This window comes from Peromyscus leucopus, chromosome 12 (genome assembly GCF_004664715.2).
Source record: "Peromyscus leucopus breed LL Stock chromosome 12, UCI_PerLeu_2.1, whole genome shotgun sequence".
Lineage (NCBI taxonomy): Eukaryota > Metazoa > Chordata > Mammalia > Rodentia > Cricetidae > Peromyscus > Peromyscus leucopus.
This window is the reverse complement of record NC_051073.1, coordinates 79,255,190-79,271,075: the sequence shown is the minus strand read 5'-3', so window position 1 is coordinate 79,271,075 and position 15,886 is coordinate 79,255,190. Positions and strand designations below refer to the sequence as shown.

General features: G+C 55.9%; 2 protein-coding genes across 3 annotated transcripts; one reads left to right on the top strand and one right to left on the bottom strand.

Moving 5' to 3' along the window:
- The first annotated feature begins 9,930 nt into the window (after positions 1-9,930).
- On the top strand, positions 9,931-10,616 carry LOC119088837 (protein FAM246B-like). Its single transcript, XM_037209996.1, has 2 exons — positions 9,931-9,998; positions 10,058-10,616. Exons 1-2 carry the CDS (start codon positions 9,931-9,933, stop codon positions 10,614-10,616), a joined length of 627 nt encoding a protein of 208 aa, XP_037065891.1.
- A 1,022-nt stretch (positions 10,617-11,638) lies between these two features.
- LOC114685728 (carbonic anhydrase 15) lies at positions 11,639-15,351 on the bottom strand. Of its 2 annotated transcripts, none has more exons than XM_028860369.2 (8): positions 14,193-15,351; positions 13,958-13,993; positions 13,391-13,561; positions 12,790-12,950; positions 12,617-12,709; positions 12,272-12,428; positions 12,011-12,177; positions 11,639-11,899 (listed from the first exon to the last, which is right to left on the bottom strand). In XM_028860369.2, the coding sequence occupies exons 1-8, from the start codon at positions 14,257-14,259 to the stop codon at positions 11,687-11,689; spliced, it is 1,065 nt and encodes a 354-aa protein (XP_028716202.1). In that variant the 5' UTR covers positions 14,260-15,351; the 3' UTR covers positions 11,639-11,686. The 2 variants fall into 2 exon arrangements, with proteins under 2 accessions (XP_028716202.1, XP_037065837.1); XM_037209942.1 differs by having other exon boundaries at positions 12,272-12,338; positions 14,193-15,350.
- Positions 15,352-15,886: the final 535 nt, after the last annotated feature.

Below are 15,886 nucleotides of genomic sequence, written 5' to 3'. Positions count from 1 at the left end.
TACAGAGCAACTTCCAGGACAGCCAGGGCTACACAGAGAAACCTTGTCTCAAAAAAACATGTGTGTGTGTGTGTGTGTGTGTGTGTGTGTGTGTGTGTGTGTTTGACTGCATGCAGTTCTGTACATGTGAGTGCCTGATGCCCAAGGAGACCATAAGAGAGCATAGGATCCCCTGGAACTGGAGTTACTGACAATTTGAGCTGTTATGTAGACACCACAAACCAAACACAGGTCTCCCGCCGAGTGGCCAGTGCTCGTAAGTGCTGAGCCATCTCTCCAGCCCCTGCGAGGCATATCTTAATCAAAATAAATGAACTGAATAAGATGGCTACAACTTATTATAATTATATATATTATATATATTATAACAAAAAGTAGGAACAAGTATGTCACAGAGCAGAAACTGTGCATGGTTAACATGCACAGGATGGTGAAGCCAAGCATGGTAGTGCATGCTCAGAAGCCTAGCACTTGGGAGGTGGAGGCAGGACATTCAGGAGTTCAAGGCCTGTGGTGATAAACTGTATGTAATCCAATCTAGGAGAGAAACAGAGCCAGGCAGTGGTGGCACACGCCTTTAATCCCAGCACTAGGAAGGTTGAGACAGGAAGTGATGTGGCTGGGCGGGGAAAGGAATTAAGGCGGGAGGAGGTGGTGAGGTGAGAGGTGGTGGCCGTGGCTGCTCTGCTTCTCTGGTCTTTCAGCTTCACCCTGATATCTGGGTCCAGGTTTTTATTATAAGATCATTAGGGCTCGTGCAACGAAGGCCAATGTTTGCTAGGTAGCAAGTTGGAGGCCAGCCTAGGCTACCTGAAATCCTGTCTCAGGCAAAATAGAAACAAGAAAGAGGGAGGGGGGGCGGGGAGAAGGAGAGGGTTCCCACTGTTGAGGCTGGGAACCAGTGAACGTGTGTGTGTGTGTGTGTGTGTGTGTGTGTGTGTGTGTGTGTACACTTGTGTGTATGCACTTGTGTGTCACAGTATGTGTGTCGAGGTCAGAGGACAGTTTGTTCTCTTCTTCCATCATGTGGGTTTTGGGGTTCCAACTCAGGTGGGCAGGCTTAGCAGCAGACATCTTTATCTTTCCAGCCCTTCCTCGGTATTTAAATGAACTACATTGTATTTTTATACCTCAATGTATTCCTCTTAGAAATTATTGCATATGGGCCCCAGAAGATGTTAAAATGGCCATAATAAATCAGCAATGAACATAAATCAGAATGCTTCAAATGTCCATTCCTAGAAGTATAAATAATTCAGTTGAAATACTATACAGCAGTGAAAAATAAATGGACTAAACCTGAAAGGATCAGAATTGGCACAGGACACACCAAGACCAAGTTCTCAGCACAAAGGAGACCTGTTTGCCCCCAAGGTACAAAGAGAGGATATGGAGGCAAGGGAGAGGGGAATGGATAAAATCTCTGAGGGACAAAGGACCGCCTCTGGAGAGAGAGGACAGATGTGGCCCATAGGCAAATGGTGGTTTATAAAGGGAAAAGGGGAAGCCTGTGTTAGCTTGAAGTGTTTAATTTTGAATGGGCGTGTTAATTAGGTGAGCCAAAGGGGCTTTTGATTGCTGGACTTCGGAGTCAGCCTCAGGGGGAGGAAGTGGCCAAGAAAGGGACTGGACCTTGGTGGCCAGCTTTAGGACTGGACTCTAATGCTTTAGCAAAGAGAGAAGGGTAAAAGGCTGAACCTGTTGGCGCCCTGTTTGCCATGCTAGTGCCCTACACACACACACACACACACACACACACACACACACACACACACACACACACGCACACACACACGCATGCATCTCACAAGTAGAGTGTCCAATAACTAAAGTATCTCTGTGGCGGGGACTTGCTTCGAGCGAGGAGACAGCCCAGAAACAGAACATAAAAAGGAACGTCAGGTGTGCAGCGAGTCCCAGGAGACCACACAGAGCATGGCAGCCCTTAAAATCCAGAGACTGCAAAGCCAGGCGCACGCTACTCAGACATCAACACACAGCAGCCTCTGCGGGGGGAGGCAGAGCCGGGTCACCCTGGTCCAGTGGTTGGTTTACAGGCGTGCTTTACGTAATGAGGTTTGGCTTGTGGATAGCAGGTGGGTTTGTGTGCTATTGTAGTTTACAGTAAACTCATATTAAAAAATAATTAACCAACTTCAAGCTTTCTCATCTGGAGATAGAAGCTGAGAAGGGAAGCCCTTGGTGTGGGGGGTAGTATTGGCTGGAAATGTCCCACAGGAACAGGTTCAGGTCCCAGAAGTCTGTTGGGTGGTGGCGTGGTGAGCACTCAGATGATGCGTGCTGTGGAGGTCTCCTTGCTGACCCTTCCTGCTAGAGGACAGCACTCGCTGCCCAAGGGCCACGCTTGCTCTTGTCCCCTCCCAAGATGCACAGGTGGGCAAACCTCAGCCTTTCCACTGAAGACGAGTGTGCAGGGCCCTGGGCTCTGGCCGGCCAGATGTGAAGACGGAGCCAATGCCCGCGGCTGGCCCTGCTGTGAGCAGAGCCCAAACCTTCCCTGAATGATAACTGCTGAAGGCCAAGCCCCGGGCTCATACTTTACTGATAAAGAACATGAATTTATTTATTGTATGGTCTATGTGTGTGCATGTGTGTGTGTTCCTTTGTGTGTGCATGTCCCTGTGTGAGTGTGAGCATGTTCCTGTGTGTGAGTGAGCTTGTGTGCACGTTTCTGTGTGTGTACATATTCCTGTGTGACTGTGTGTGAGCACTTGTTCCTGTGGGTGAATGTGTATATGTTCCTATGTGTGAGTGAATGTTTCTCTGTGTGTGTGTGTGCATACAACTGTGTGAGTGTGTGTATACATGTTCCTGTATGTGAGTTTGGGTGTGTCTGCTCCTGTGTTTGTACATGTTTCTGAGTGTGTTCCTGTGTGTTTGTACATGTCCCTGTGTGAGTTTGTGTGTGAGTGTGTTCCTGTGTGTTTGTACATGTCCCTGTGTGTGAGTTTCTGAGTGTGTTCCTGTGTGTTTGTACATGTCCCTGTGTGTGAGTTTCTGAGTGTGTTCCTGTGTGTGTTTGTACATGTCCCTGTGTGTGAGTTTCTGAGTGTGTTCCTGTGTGTTTGTACATGTCGCTGTGTGTGTGTGTGAGTGTGTTCCTGTGTGTGTTTGTACATGTCGCTGTGTGTGAGTTTCTGAGTGTGAGTGTGTTCCTGTGTGTTTGTACATGTTCCTGTATGTGAGTTTGGGTGTGTCTGCTCCTGTGTGTTTGTACATGTTTCTGAGTGTGTTCCTGTGTGTTTGTACATGTCGCTGTGTGAGTTTGTGTGTGTGTGTGTTCCTGTGTGTTTGTACATGTCGCTGTGTGTGAGTTTGTGTGTGAGTGTGTTCCTGTGTGTTTGTACATGTCCCTGTGTGTGAGTTTGTGTGTGTGTGTTCCTGTGTGTTTGTACATGTCCCTGTGTGTGAGTTTGTGTGTGTGTGCGTTCCTGTGTGTGTGTGGTTTGGAGTACAACCTGGAGTGAAGTTCCTTGCCTCTCACTTTGAGGTTTCATGGGCCAGGCTAGCTGGCCTGTGAGCTTCTGGGGATTCTCTTGTCTCTGTCCCCCATCTTTGGAGGGATGGATTGTGTTGGGGTTACAGGTGCATTTTACTGTGTCTGGCTTTATGTGGGTTCTGGGGATTTGAACTCAGATCCTCCCAGTTATGTAGCAAGTGCTTTGCCATCTACGCCATCTCCCTAGCTGTCTTCCCAGCTGACGCCAAGGCCTGGGCAAACAAAGCCATTAGCAGGTAATGAGCTCATTAGGAGGTCAGACAAGGTCATTACTGAGTAATGAATTAGACCGCTGCAGAGTCACCTGCCTCAGTTCAGTTCCCAGAAAACCTCCGTGTCCAGAGCCAGGGGTGTTCAGGGTAAGATATGCCCAAGTTCAGCCCCATGGAAGGGAGCCCTGGACCGTGCAGTGGCCCTCAGGCGGGACCCTGGTCTCTTCCACTCTGGAAACATCCCCAAGTCCCGAGGTCTCACACCTGGCTTCTGTGTGAGCACAGCTCGGTTCTCCCCTCTCGCCCCTGCGTCCTCACCTCTTTCTGGCAGCACAGCCCGAGTGTTCACGATGTGCCTGCTGCCATAGGGCGGGTGCTTCTCCGGGAGTCTGGGCATGTAGGGAGACGTCAGTCAAAGGGGGAACGAGGCTGGAGGGATGACATGGAGCAGTGGGTACAGACAGAAAAGGAGGGACAGTTTGGAGAAGGACAGGGGGCGGGGAAGGCTGAGCACAGGAAACAGTTTATACAGCACGGTATTTCAGGCGGAGAACAGGCACTTGCTAGAGGGTGGGCAGGAGAGGGTGTCCCCCTGCGGTGCACAGCCAGGGCCTCGGGAAGGCTGGCCTGGCTTAGGACCAGGGTCTGGAAGATGGCCTTGGCAGAGACACCTCAACAGGCCGGAGAAGGGGGACCCTGAGAGACTTTCAGACAACTGGACACGTCCTGCCCAGGTGATTAGCCACACTCTGTCCTCCAACAGCAACCCTGCGTGCTGGCCTCTTTCGTACCCTTGGTTACGATAAAAATGATTCGGCCACATACTGTAACTGTAGGTCTTTATGGAGGGCCATCTGGGTAGAGCCGGGCGCTGCGGTGGTTCCGCTGTGGGAGGAAGAGACGGGACTCAGCCCTGAACACAGAATGACCATTGGGGATTTGTCGAGTGCAGGGAGGGGCCGTGATGAGACATTAAAAGGGGAAACGGGGCATTCCTGTTGAAGATGGGCCCGGCCACCAGATCATCTGGGGCATGGGGGGGGGTGAGGTGGGTAGATACCGGCCCTTGCTAAACTGACTTAGCACAATTTCTTTTTGGTTTGTGTTTTCCAAGGCAGGGTCTCACTCTGTAGCCCAGGCTGTCCTGGAACTCATGTTACAGCACAGACTAGTCTTGAACCCACAATCCTCCAGTTTCAGCTTCCCAAATTCTTGGATTAAGGACACGAGTCACATGCTAGGCCCAGAGTTCATCCTAAGGCTGGAACCCAGAAGGAAGTTCACAGATGGACCGAGGAAGGGTCAGCAGCCTGAGTAAAGTTTAGCTAGGCAAAGGCTTGTGACCACTTGAAGCGGTGTGGGGTAAAGGCCTTTTCCACCCAGGCTGTTCACTAGGGAAGGGACAGGCAGTTGGGGCTGAGGCTGCTGAGCCACACGTGCTGGTGGGTCCGTTCCCATTTCTGTCCTAGACAGGTCACAGGGGTTAAGGCCCAAGGCCTAGGCTGCTCAGAGCCACCTCAGGCCAGATATTCCAGGGGCCTGGGAGGCTGCTGACGCCAAGGCCTGGGCAAACAAAGCCATTAGCAGGTAATGAGCTCATTAGGAGGTCAGACAAGGTCATTACTGAGTAATGAATTAGCCCCCCCTGCAGAGTCACCTGCCTCAGTTCAGTTCCCAGAAAACCTCCGTGTCCAGAGCCAGGGGTGTTCAGGGTAAGATATGCCCAAGTTCAGCCCCATGGAAGGGAGCCCTGGACCGTGCAGTGGCCCTCAGGCGGGACCCTGGTCTCTTCCACTCTGGAAACATCCCCAAGTCCCGAGGTCTCACACCTGGCTTCTGTGTGAGCACAGATCGGTTCTCCCCTCTCGCCCCTGCGGCCCTCACCTCTTTCTGGCAGCACAGACCCTCCTGGAGCTCGGACAGGTGGGGAAACCAAGGTCAGGCAACAGGAACTGTATCCGCCCTGGCCGGAGCTCAGACATTCTAAGAGGTGTCTGCATCCTCACTTGGCCATCAGACAATTAAACAAAGAATTAGAATTTTCCAGAAATTTTATGATGGAGGAAAGGAAAGCCTGGTGCCAGTCAGGGGGGAGCTTCTCTTCCAGAAAGAGATTTCTCAAAGTGCTGACCACATGTCAGATGGCCTTGCAGGGCTGAAGGGCAGAACAGCACAGGTCAGTGATGCTCAGGACCACACTAGCCAGGATGGCTTAGCTGTATGTACTCCTGCTCTCCATTAGACCCAAGCCTACCAGAGATGGCCTGGGTGTCACAGTTTGTTCCTCTTCCCAATGTCACCACACTTGATACATCTCAGTATTACTTGTCACTTTCTCTGTTGAGAATGAGCTCGTTAGGGCTGTCAAGGCCCAGCTTGTCCCCTAGAAACTCTGGTAACAGGGCCACCGGAGGTCGGTGCGGGAGCTGGCCCCGGTCCTGCTCCCTCCAGCTCTCGTCACTCCCTCTGGCACCCCCACTTTCAGGAGGCAGTGCCAGCCTCTGGGGCTGCACAGATGGCTACCACCGGTCCGCCTCCACCCAGCCAGGCACCTTCAAGGACTCTGCTTGCTGCCATTTCACCCAGAGCTGGGCCAGCTTGAGCTCGGCAGGACATGTGGGGAAGACGGATCTACACAGCAGGAGGCCTGGGCTTTGGGGGCACTTGTGCCCTGACACTCCCACTAAGGACTGCGAAGCCGGCTGCCCATCCTCCAGGAGTTCCCACAACTAACTCCCTTCTCTGAAGCTCCCAGAGCCCCTCCAACATGGCTGAGTGCTCTCCTGGCTCCCAAATGCCCTCTGGCTCTGGGAAATAAGCCCTATCGTGGCGACTGCCAGGGCTTAATGTCAACGGTGACGACATTCAAGTCGCACAAAAGGACAGCCCTATCTCGATGCCCGCCTGGAGCTCCAGGTGTTCTGACCCACCCACCTTGTTCATGAATTAATGAGTGGTGTGGTCACTGACTGCCCTTTCAGGAGGTCCCACCTGGATGCACAGGGCTAGAGCAGGGTCAGATGGGGACAAGCCTGCAGCCAGGCTCCCATGCCACAGTGCCTGGGCTAGGCCTGGACGGAGCCAGCGCTTGTATGCTGGGAGCTAAGGGCTGAGCAGCTCTGAGAAGCCCCCAGGAGGGGCAGAGGCTAGCCGCTCTCTTCCCTCGGTCCGTGCCCTCCAGCCCTGCCCCTGCATTTCACCCATTCTTCTTTTGGAGGGGAGCCATCTGGGTCAGGGTTGTCTGTTCTTCCACTCCAGCTCCTGCTGTAGTCCTGCCCCTGCCCATCAGACCTGGCCCAGGCTCCCCGCAGCCTTCTCCCTCCCCCCCACGCGTGAGACCGGCCCAGCAGCCGTGGGTCCTGCCATCTCTTCCTGAGCTCACACTTGCCCTTCACCTCTCTGTGCTGCAGCCCCGCTCTGGACCCCACTCGCCACCGAGCCTCTGCCGCAAGCATAGACCCCACATCTGCAGCCTCATCAAGGGGCGGCCTGGAGCTCTCTGCAGAGGCTCATCCTGAAGCTCGGCTAACTCATACCATCCCGAGTCTAATACGGAAACACTGAATTGTCTGCCTCTCCGCACAGGCCCCTCCTGCCTCTAACGTTCCCACTGCTGGTCTGCAAGCTCAGAGCCTGTCACCCTGTCACCCTGTCACCCTCCCAGCTGCCAGGCTTCCTGGGTGCAGACTTGGTTCAGAGAGGGTAGAGCCCCTCTGGTCACACAGCCTGGAGAACAGGCCTAGGGCAGGCATTCAGGGCTTTTTAATCAGCAGCGTTTTAATTAGGGGTTTGGGGAGGGGCATGGTTAATGAACTCTAGAATTCATCTGGGCCCAACACACGTGGTCCCAGGGGAACGGGGGACTCAGCAAGAACGGGAAATCTAAGAGGCCGAGTACCACATTCTCATCTCCTGGTGAGATTAGTAAACTAGGGGGAAACAGGCGGCCCTCTACTTGGCTGCCCACAAACAGTAGACAGCAACCCCCCCACCCCACATACATACACACGTGCAGGTACGGAGGTGCAGAGGCTAGCCTCTCCACACACGTGCAGGTACAGAGGTGCAGAGGCTAGCCTCTTCGTACATGTGCACACACAGAGGTGCAGAGGCTAGCCTCTCCACACCTGTGCAGACAGGGGTGCAGAGGCTAGCCTCTCCACGCATGTGCAGACAGAGGTGCACAGTGGCTGGGCACACAGACCAAGTCTCCCTCCCAGCACTGCTGGGTCCATGCAGAGCCCTCCCTCCTTACAATTTTCTTTCGAGGTCCCAGGGCACAGAGCACCCAGAGTGCTAACAAGGCCCCAGGGGTACAATGAGAAGGACCGTGGGGAGACGCTGCCCTCTAGAGGGATGTGTAGCCCACTGTGCCACACACAAGCACAGCTCACTTTGCACAGAGTTGGGAATGGACCAGGGCAGTAGTGAGAGGTTCCACACGGAGCGGAAGGGTAATACTGATAACCTGAGATGAAAGGCTGGCAAGGGCAGGGCTTGGCCAGGGTGAGAGGGAGGGGTCAGCTGGGCTCCTAGCTCCACTCTGAGCATCCATCCATATATTGTATTCCTCTGTCACACATTCAGCACGGTGAGCGACCAGAGGACCTAGCCCAGCGCCAGACCCAGCGCAGAGGAGCCAGCCCTGGGCTCAGACACCTCACCGTGGAGGGCAGGGAGTCACCTAAAATCACTGTCCGCCAGATGCAACGGCGTGTGCCCGCAGTCCCGACTGCTCCAGAGGCTGAGGCAGGAGTTCAAGACCAGTCCGGGCAACACAGCAAGTCCTTGTCTCAAAACCAAACAAAAACGCGCTGGAGAGTTGGCTCAGTGGTTAAAGCACCTGCTGCGAAGGACTGGGGTTCCATCCCGATTCCCAGCATCCACGTGGATGCTCACCACCTCCTCAGGTGATACACATGCACAGACGAAATAATAAAAATAAATCTTAAAAAACAAACTAAACAAAAACCGAGAGCAGCTGGAGGCGGATCTCAGTTCAGTGGTTCCTGGGCAGGAACGAAGTCCTGGGTTTGTCCCAGTACTGACCGAATAAACTGGGCATAGTGACACACACGTGTAATCCTAGCACTCAAGAGGTCGGCGGATCCGGAATCCGAAGTCATTCTTGGCTACCTAGGGAGTAGGAGACCAGCGTTAGCTACAGGAGACCCCCTTTAAAAAAACCCAAAATCTCTGCCAGGCGATGATGGTGAGCGCCTTTAGTCTCAGCACTTGGGAAGCAGAGGCAGGAGGATCTCTGTGAGTTGGAGGCCAGCCTGGTCTACAGGGCGAGTTCCAGGACAGCCAGAGCTACACAGAGAACCCCTGTTTCGACCCCTACCCCCTCAAATGTTGTGAAAGTGACTTGCTTGGGGTCGAGGCTTCTGTTTCTAGTTGGGAGGCTGGGTGGGCAAGGAAGGCTCCCTGTCGGGTGGGATTCGCCGGAACCGTCCGCAGGGGGAGGGACGCAGAGTCAAGGCCACAGGGCTGCCTGGGTTAGGTTAAACAGGATAAGGCAGGACAGGGTAGGAGATGGGCTGGGGCCCAGGGGTCTCCGAGGGATGGGCACATGCTAGGGTCAGGAGGTTGGGGAGAGGGGCAAGAGCTTGGGGTTGGCGATGCCAGCCACAAGGATGGAGTCTTGTGGCTGACTGGGACTGCGGGAGACACAAGAGAAAGAGCGGCTTGGGCTGGGGATGTAGCGCAGGCAGAGTGGTTGGCTAGCTTACAAGACGCACGCACACGCACGCACGCACGCACACGCACCTGGGTTGTGAGCTGAGGAAGGCTGATTCTTGTCCAGGCCAGCCTTCCCCTGCTGTGGCCAGGGCATGAGAGGATATGAGGTGGATTTTGATTCTGGCCTTAAGGTGTCTGTGCTTTAGCAGCCATTGCGCCATGTGCTTGGCCGCTGCCTAGAGGCCAACCTAAGTCCCATCTGGGGGCCCCAGCCGACAACGTGGTCCCTGGGGCCAGGGTTCGAATGCCCCTGCCTACTGGCACAGCCCTCCCGCAACCCGCGGCCTCCCCGGAGCCCCAGCCACGTAGGAACCGGCTCCGCCGGGGTTCCCCCAGGCCCGGTCGTTCCCACAGACGTCCCAGGAGCGCGTCCCCGCGGGTCCAGCGGTCGCTAGGCTGCAGGCTGGGGCCCAGGCCCTCTCGGCTGGGTTGGCAGAGTGGTGCAGGCGGCAGCGCATGGCGGCAGAGCCCGGGCGTTCGTGGACTCAGGCGCGCACTGCCTACGGCGTTAGAGAGGCGCTGAGGCGAGGCGTGAGCCGCCGGCTGGACCCCGGCTCGCAGCCCAACGGGCCGGTCCCCGAAGATGTCCGCGCCCCGGGCCGCCTGGCTCGCCTGCGCGGCCAGCTGCGGGCCGAGGCGGCGGGGCGGGCCGAGGCACCGCGGCTGATGCGGGTGGTGGAGCGCGCGGCGCGCGAGCCGGGGCGGCGGGGCCCAGCGAGAGGAGCGACGCTCGCAGCGGCGGCGGCTCGGTGTGCTCGGTGTGCGGGGAGCCGCGCGGCGGCGCCACCTACCCCGCGGGCGTCTTGGAGGTGAGCGAGCGGCGGCTGCAGGAGGGGCTGGCGGCCGTGCGCGCCGAGCTGGGCGCGGGGCTCGAGGCGCTGCGCGCGGAGCTGCGGACCGAGCTGGACGCCCTGCGCGCCTTGCTGCCACCGCCGGCGCCGGCGCCACCCGCCCGCCGTGAGCCCCGCGGTCCCGCCCTGCTGCGGGCGCTCGGCACCGTGAACGCGTTGGTTTCGGCCTCCAGGGCCGCGGAGAACGGTCCCGACGCTCCCGCGGACGGCCTGGCGAACCGAGCCGCTGCCCGGAAAAACTACAAGAAAACCCCAGTGCCTTCAGCGGCTGCGCAAGGCGGAGGAGATTGAGGGGCTCCGGTGTCCCCAGAAGGGGGCAAATTGGCTGATGTACGGTCCTCCTACAGACCCCCCAGATGCCAATGATGCTCCATTATTTAAAGGGTGGGCGGCAGAGGCTGCGTAGATGGCTTTGCGCTATGGGTGATCGCCACCCGGGACTGAGGCTGCGCTCGCTGTAGAGCCGCTTTTGGCCTTGAAGCTGGGGGAGAATCTGGACCAGAGTGTTACTGCTGTGGAGGAGCTGGCATAACCGAGGGATCTGCAGCCCGGAGGCAAATGGTTGCTCTTTCTTTTTCTTTAAAGTCCTAGGGGGCAGGCAGGACCTCCATGCACTAGAATAGTGTCAACTCTGCACTGTGTAACAGACTTTAGGGACATAGGGAGCTGAGACAGCGCATGAACAGGACATCAGTCTGCTAGCCACCTCCACGGTAGTGTCATGTTGCCAGTATCCCTTGGACTCAGCCCCGGACAGTTATAAGAAGGACACAGCCCTTCACTTAGCCCTCCCGACAGTCGTCAAGACCGGCTTCTCTCTAGAAAATGTTCCTCAGGGTAATAATTCCCCAGAGTGCCACCAGGCATAGCACACTTGCTGTCTGTCACCCAAACCAACCGACTCAGTGCCTTCTGCTGGAGCTGCTTTTTCTTACGGACTGGCTTGGGATCACCACCAGGGTCATCGTTTTAATGTGGTACAGTAACCCTCTTCATTGGTCACCCAGCTTGTGTTTAAAATAAAATGTAATTTCTGGTATGGGTGGCATTTCTGAGATGCACTGATTTCTCCCTTCCCTTTGACCGGAGGTTCAAAATAACATGTGGGTGGGTGTCGGAGTTGGGTAGCTAAGTGGGTCTCAGTTTTGAAAGAAGTTTCTACGATTGAGATGGACAAGAAGGCAGTCACTCAGGAGCCTCTCGGTTGTGTGGACGGGAACACTGAGGCCGAACTGAGGTTGGGGCAGGCTTCTCTCCCCACCATCCCCTTGAGCACTAGGCACACACCTCTTCTCAGCTACATTAGGCCAAGGTCAGTCTGCATCATTTATTGTGGAAGCAGGAGTCACCCACCCGTGGGTCTAGGGGCCCTGCCAGAGCCTCAGGCCGACTCCCAAGCCCAAAAGAGCCAGGTGCAAACAGGGCAGGGTAGAAACTGATGACCGGAGGGATGCTCCAGGAGAGGCTAATACCCTGCGCCCTCCAAGAGGTTGCTGGGGGCGGAGATTATCCACGAGCGGTCTGGGGTGCAAGCCCGGTGGCCCAGTCTGGGGTATGGTCTGGAACTGTGCTACCTGAGGACGGGCAAAGATGGGTCAAGACGGGACGGGGCAGGCAGAGAGGGCAGGGGTGGCAACCGAGGCTGTGGAAGGAGCCAGGCATTGGGTAGGGATGGTGGCTCCCACCTGCGCGCGCCCAATGGGTACGGTGTTTTCAAAGACTGTCCAGAGCACGGCCGGCTCGCAGCCCGGCGTGGTTAGAGACCCCGAGTATCGGTAGTAGCGTAAGAGCCCCACAGCACTTGGCAGCAGTGAGGCCAGTGGAAAGGTGGACGTCAGGTTCACAGAGACCCCTGGACGGTGGGAGAGAAGCTGGAACTCACCTCCCCTGCTCTTGCTCCCTACCCACATCCCTTCCAGCCTAGATGGGACCCCACAGCTCCTTACCAGGTAAAGATAAGTTTTTTAGGGCAGACACAATGGCAGAGAAATTGGTATTGTCCCTGTCCTCCTCCTGGAGAGAATTCCAGTGAGAGAGGCTTTGAGGTTCTGTGTGTGTTTGTTTCCAAAGGTGGGAAGGGCCCAGGTGGAAGGTCTGGGAGATCTGGGGGTGGAGTGAGGAGGGTCACCCTCCACGATGTCCACCAACACTCCTTTCCATTGGCTCCCCCACCTCTTGAAAATCCCCTAAGCCCCATGATCCCCCCAGACTCCACACAGACCCCTGTTCTCCACACAACTCCACGACCCTCATCGGGAAGCATGCATGGAGTCACACAGCCCCTTCCTCACCACCAACAGTACGGCCAGCACCGCAAGCCCATCCGGGTGCCTTTGTGCCTCCCTCAGGTCCCGGTACTTTGTGTTCATGTGGACCATGTGCATCTAGGGAACAGAGCACACAGATGGTGTCCAGCTGCCCCCTGCTCCCTCTGCCCGTCTTCTTTGGTCCACCCTGAACCCACCTCCATAGAGCCATGCTTCTGGTCCAGGCTGTGCTCCGAGCCTTTGTGCCCTGGGCTACCCCAGTGGAAGTGCAGCTGCAGGAGGCGGTACCCTGGTGATGGCAGCCCAGCCCCTCGGATCCCTGGGCAGTTCTGCTGACCTGAACTTACTTGCAGTAACACTGGAGATGGGGGAGCATATGAGAGCCCATTGCCTCCCCCCCCCCCCCGCCCCCAGCACATCCCCCTGCTGTGGGAATCAAACTGGCCCCAGCAGTGCCGCTGGGGGGCTTGATTTCTCTCCAGCATCTTGACATCTAGCTGTGAACTGATTGGCCTCGGGCATGGCTAACTTCATTTGCAGGGAGGATCCTGTCAACTCACTACAGAGTGTGTAGAGCCTCCTCCGCTTGTTTCCCGAGGATTGGATTCCTGTGTGTGTCCCGTTCTCATAGTTTCTTAGTCCATTTGTGTATGTGTGGGTGGGGATGGGAGCAGTGAGCTCTTTGGGGAAGTTGCTTCCTCAGCTTTGTGTGTCCTGATCCCTGTGTATGGATGAGCTTCCTGTAAGCTGTGTGGACTTCTTGCCTCTGTGTATTGGTCTTGACCTTATGATGCTGACCTGTATGACCATTGTTCTCCAGGGTCCAAGGGTCTAGAGGTGCTTTATCATAGCCTTGAAAGATGAAGGGCTCAAGAGTGTAGTCCCGTTGGACCAAACGAAGGTCGATGTTGATGGGGGACTGGGCTGGGCCCCCACAAGCAGGTGCTAGCTCCTTCCAGTGGGTAGGGCCTGAGGAAACAAGGGCTGGAGTCTGCAGCAGGGTCGAGGGGCTGTCTGGGAGTGCACTGAGGGTAGATCCCATAACCCCAACATTGCTGGCTGAGGACTGGCTCACCTCCATCCTCCCACCACGCCTGGTCACAACTGCTCTCTAGACCCATCTGACTTAGCCACCAAGTCTGCAGGCAGACTGCCCCATAGACAGGTTAGATGGATCTGAGACATGGCTGCATACTCATGCTGGGGACCACCCCTGGCCACACCCACAGGCTCACAGACCCTGACCATGGATGACAGCGGACACATGTGGTCACAGCATGCCTGCTGCCTGGTGCCCAGTCCTTTGGAGCACAGAGGCTGGCAGAGACCAGACAGATCCACATAGCCTGTTACAACTGTCCTCACCGCACTCTGGGTCTTGGGAGTCGTAGCACCAGGTACCTACAGACAGGAGGCAGGGACTGAGCTGAGAACCACATGCCCTTTAAAGTTTCATCCTGGCCTCAGTCCAGGACCGGGGCCAGGCTAGCCAGGAGAGGTTGTTCCTGTCCCCGCATCTCCTCCCAAACTCGCCCCACCACTAGTGGGTGAGCGGTGTCGGGCAGATCTAAGATCACACAGGCAGAGCCTTGGTGCTTACCCGTGGAGTCCACCTGGGCCACTGGCTGCATGGCGAGGAAGCGGAGCAGAAAGCCCAGGGCCCACATGATGCAGCAGTGGTTATGACTCTGGAGAGCTGCAAACTGGATAAGAAACGTGTGGCCAGGCTACTCGGAGGGCTACTCACTCACTGGCTGGTGAACAAGAGGTGTGGATAAGTATCCCGTGGACATGCTGGGGCGGAGCCACAGAGGGCCAGAGAGGGCAGGGCCACAGAGGGTGGGGCTCAGGTAGGGCCACTAGGAAGAGGTGGGCTGGAGCTGGCCCAGGGCTGCTGCAGCCAGAGTAATGGTTAGCATTAATTCTGAAGGGTGCCCGATTATTCTCACAGCAGGACATGGGGGACAGGGACCTGGGGGGACATGCCAAAGCCACCACCAAAGAAATTAGTTCAAATGGTGAGGGCACTTGGGATCCTAGTCACCAAGACTTAGGAGGCTGAGGAGGGGAGGTGTGGATGTTTCTTGCCTTGCTACAAACTTGAGACTCCGACCCATCCCAAGTCCAGGTCCACAGCTGCCTTCCTACTGATGCACCTGGGTGAGGACTACCCTACTAACAGGTCTTGGAAGAAGCTGCAGCCCTTCTGTGGTGGGGACATTGCATTAGCTCAAGCCCCTTTACCCAAGTCCCAGGCAGTCAGAATGAAGTGTCTCTAACTCTTTGGCTTCCCTGTGTGTCATTGATCACTTGACAGTTCTGCACTTGGCCACCACGTGTCTGCAGGTGTGAGTAGATTTGGCCTAACCATGACTACCGGGGAGTGGGCTGGAAGCCTGTCCCCCGGGCACTCCAGTGCTCGGTATCTCTTTGCCACAGCCCAAGGGAACACAGTGGAAAAGCACTAGCTTAGCATGTGTCCCTGGATTTACCCTCAGCAATTGCTAGAGGAACGTTCTTCCCAGGAGGAAATGGTGACCCAGAGAGCCCTGCTTCAGACGTGTTGGGGGATCCGAGCTCCCAATCCCTCTCAAAGGCCTCGGCAGTTCTTTCCTGACCCTGACCTGTCAGCCTGCTGTCACAGAACACAGCTAGCTCGACGACGACCTTGATCCTAGCTTTACCCTCGTTCCCGAGTTTTGACCACCCAGGGCTCCTGCATGCATGTGGTGCGCGCACACAACTATAAAAACTAAAATACTGTGCTAGGCATGGTAGTGCACACCTTTAATCCAAGCACTCAGGATGCAGAGGAAGGTGGATCTCTGTGAGTCTGAGGTCAGCCTGGTCTACAACAGTGAGTTCCAGGACAGCCAAGGCTATGCATAGTCTAAAAAACCCAACAAAATTAATAAAATGTTTTAAAAGGAAGGTAAGCTTAAGGATTCCTTCCAGAAATTACTATCAAGAACCCCGTTGTCCCACAGAAGCAACGGCAGTAAACACAGTATCTGGAGGCCGCCACGTTTCCTCTGCTCCTCACCCCAGTGCACCCCCACCCCCTTTTCAGGAGGGAGCCCAGCCCAAGTCAACAGGCCCTGCTAGTCTGTAGCACCTTGGGACTTCTGGAAAGGCAAGACCACCCAATATTTTGTTGTTGTTGTTTTTGGTTGAGACAGGGTTTCTCTGTGTTGTTTTGGTGCCTGTCCTGGAACTCACTCTATAGACCAGGCTGGCCTTGAACTCACAGAGATCCACCTGTCTCTGCCTCCCGAGTACTGGGATTAGAGGCGT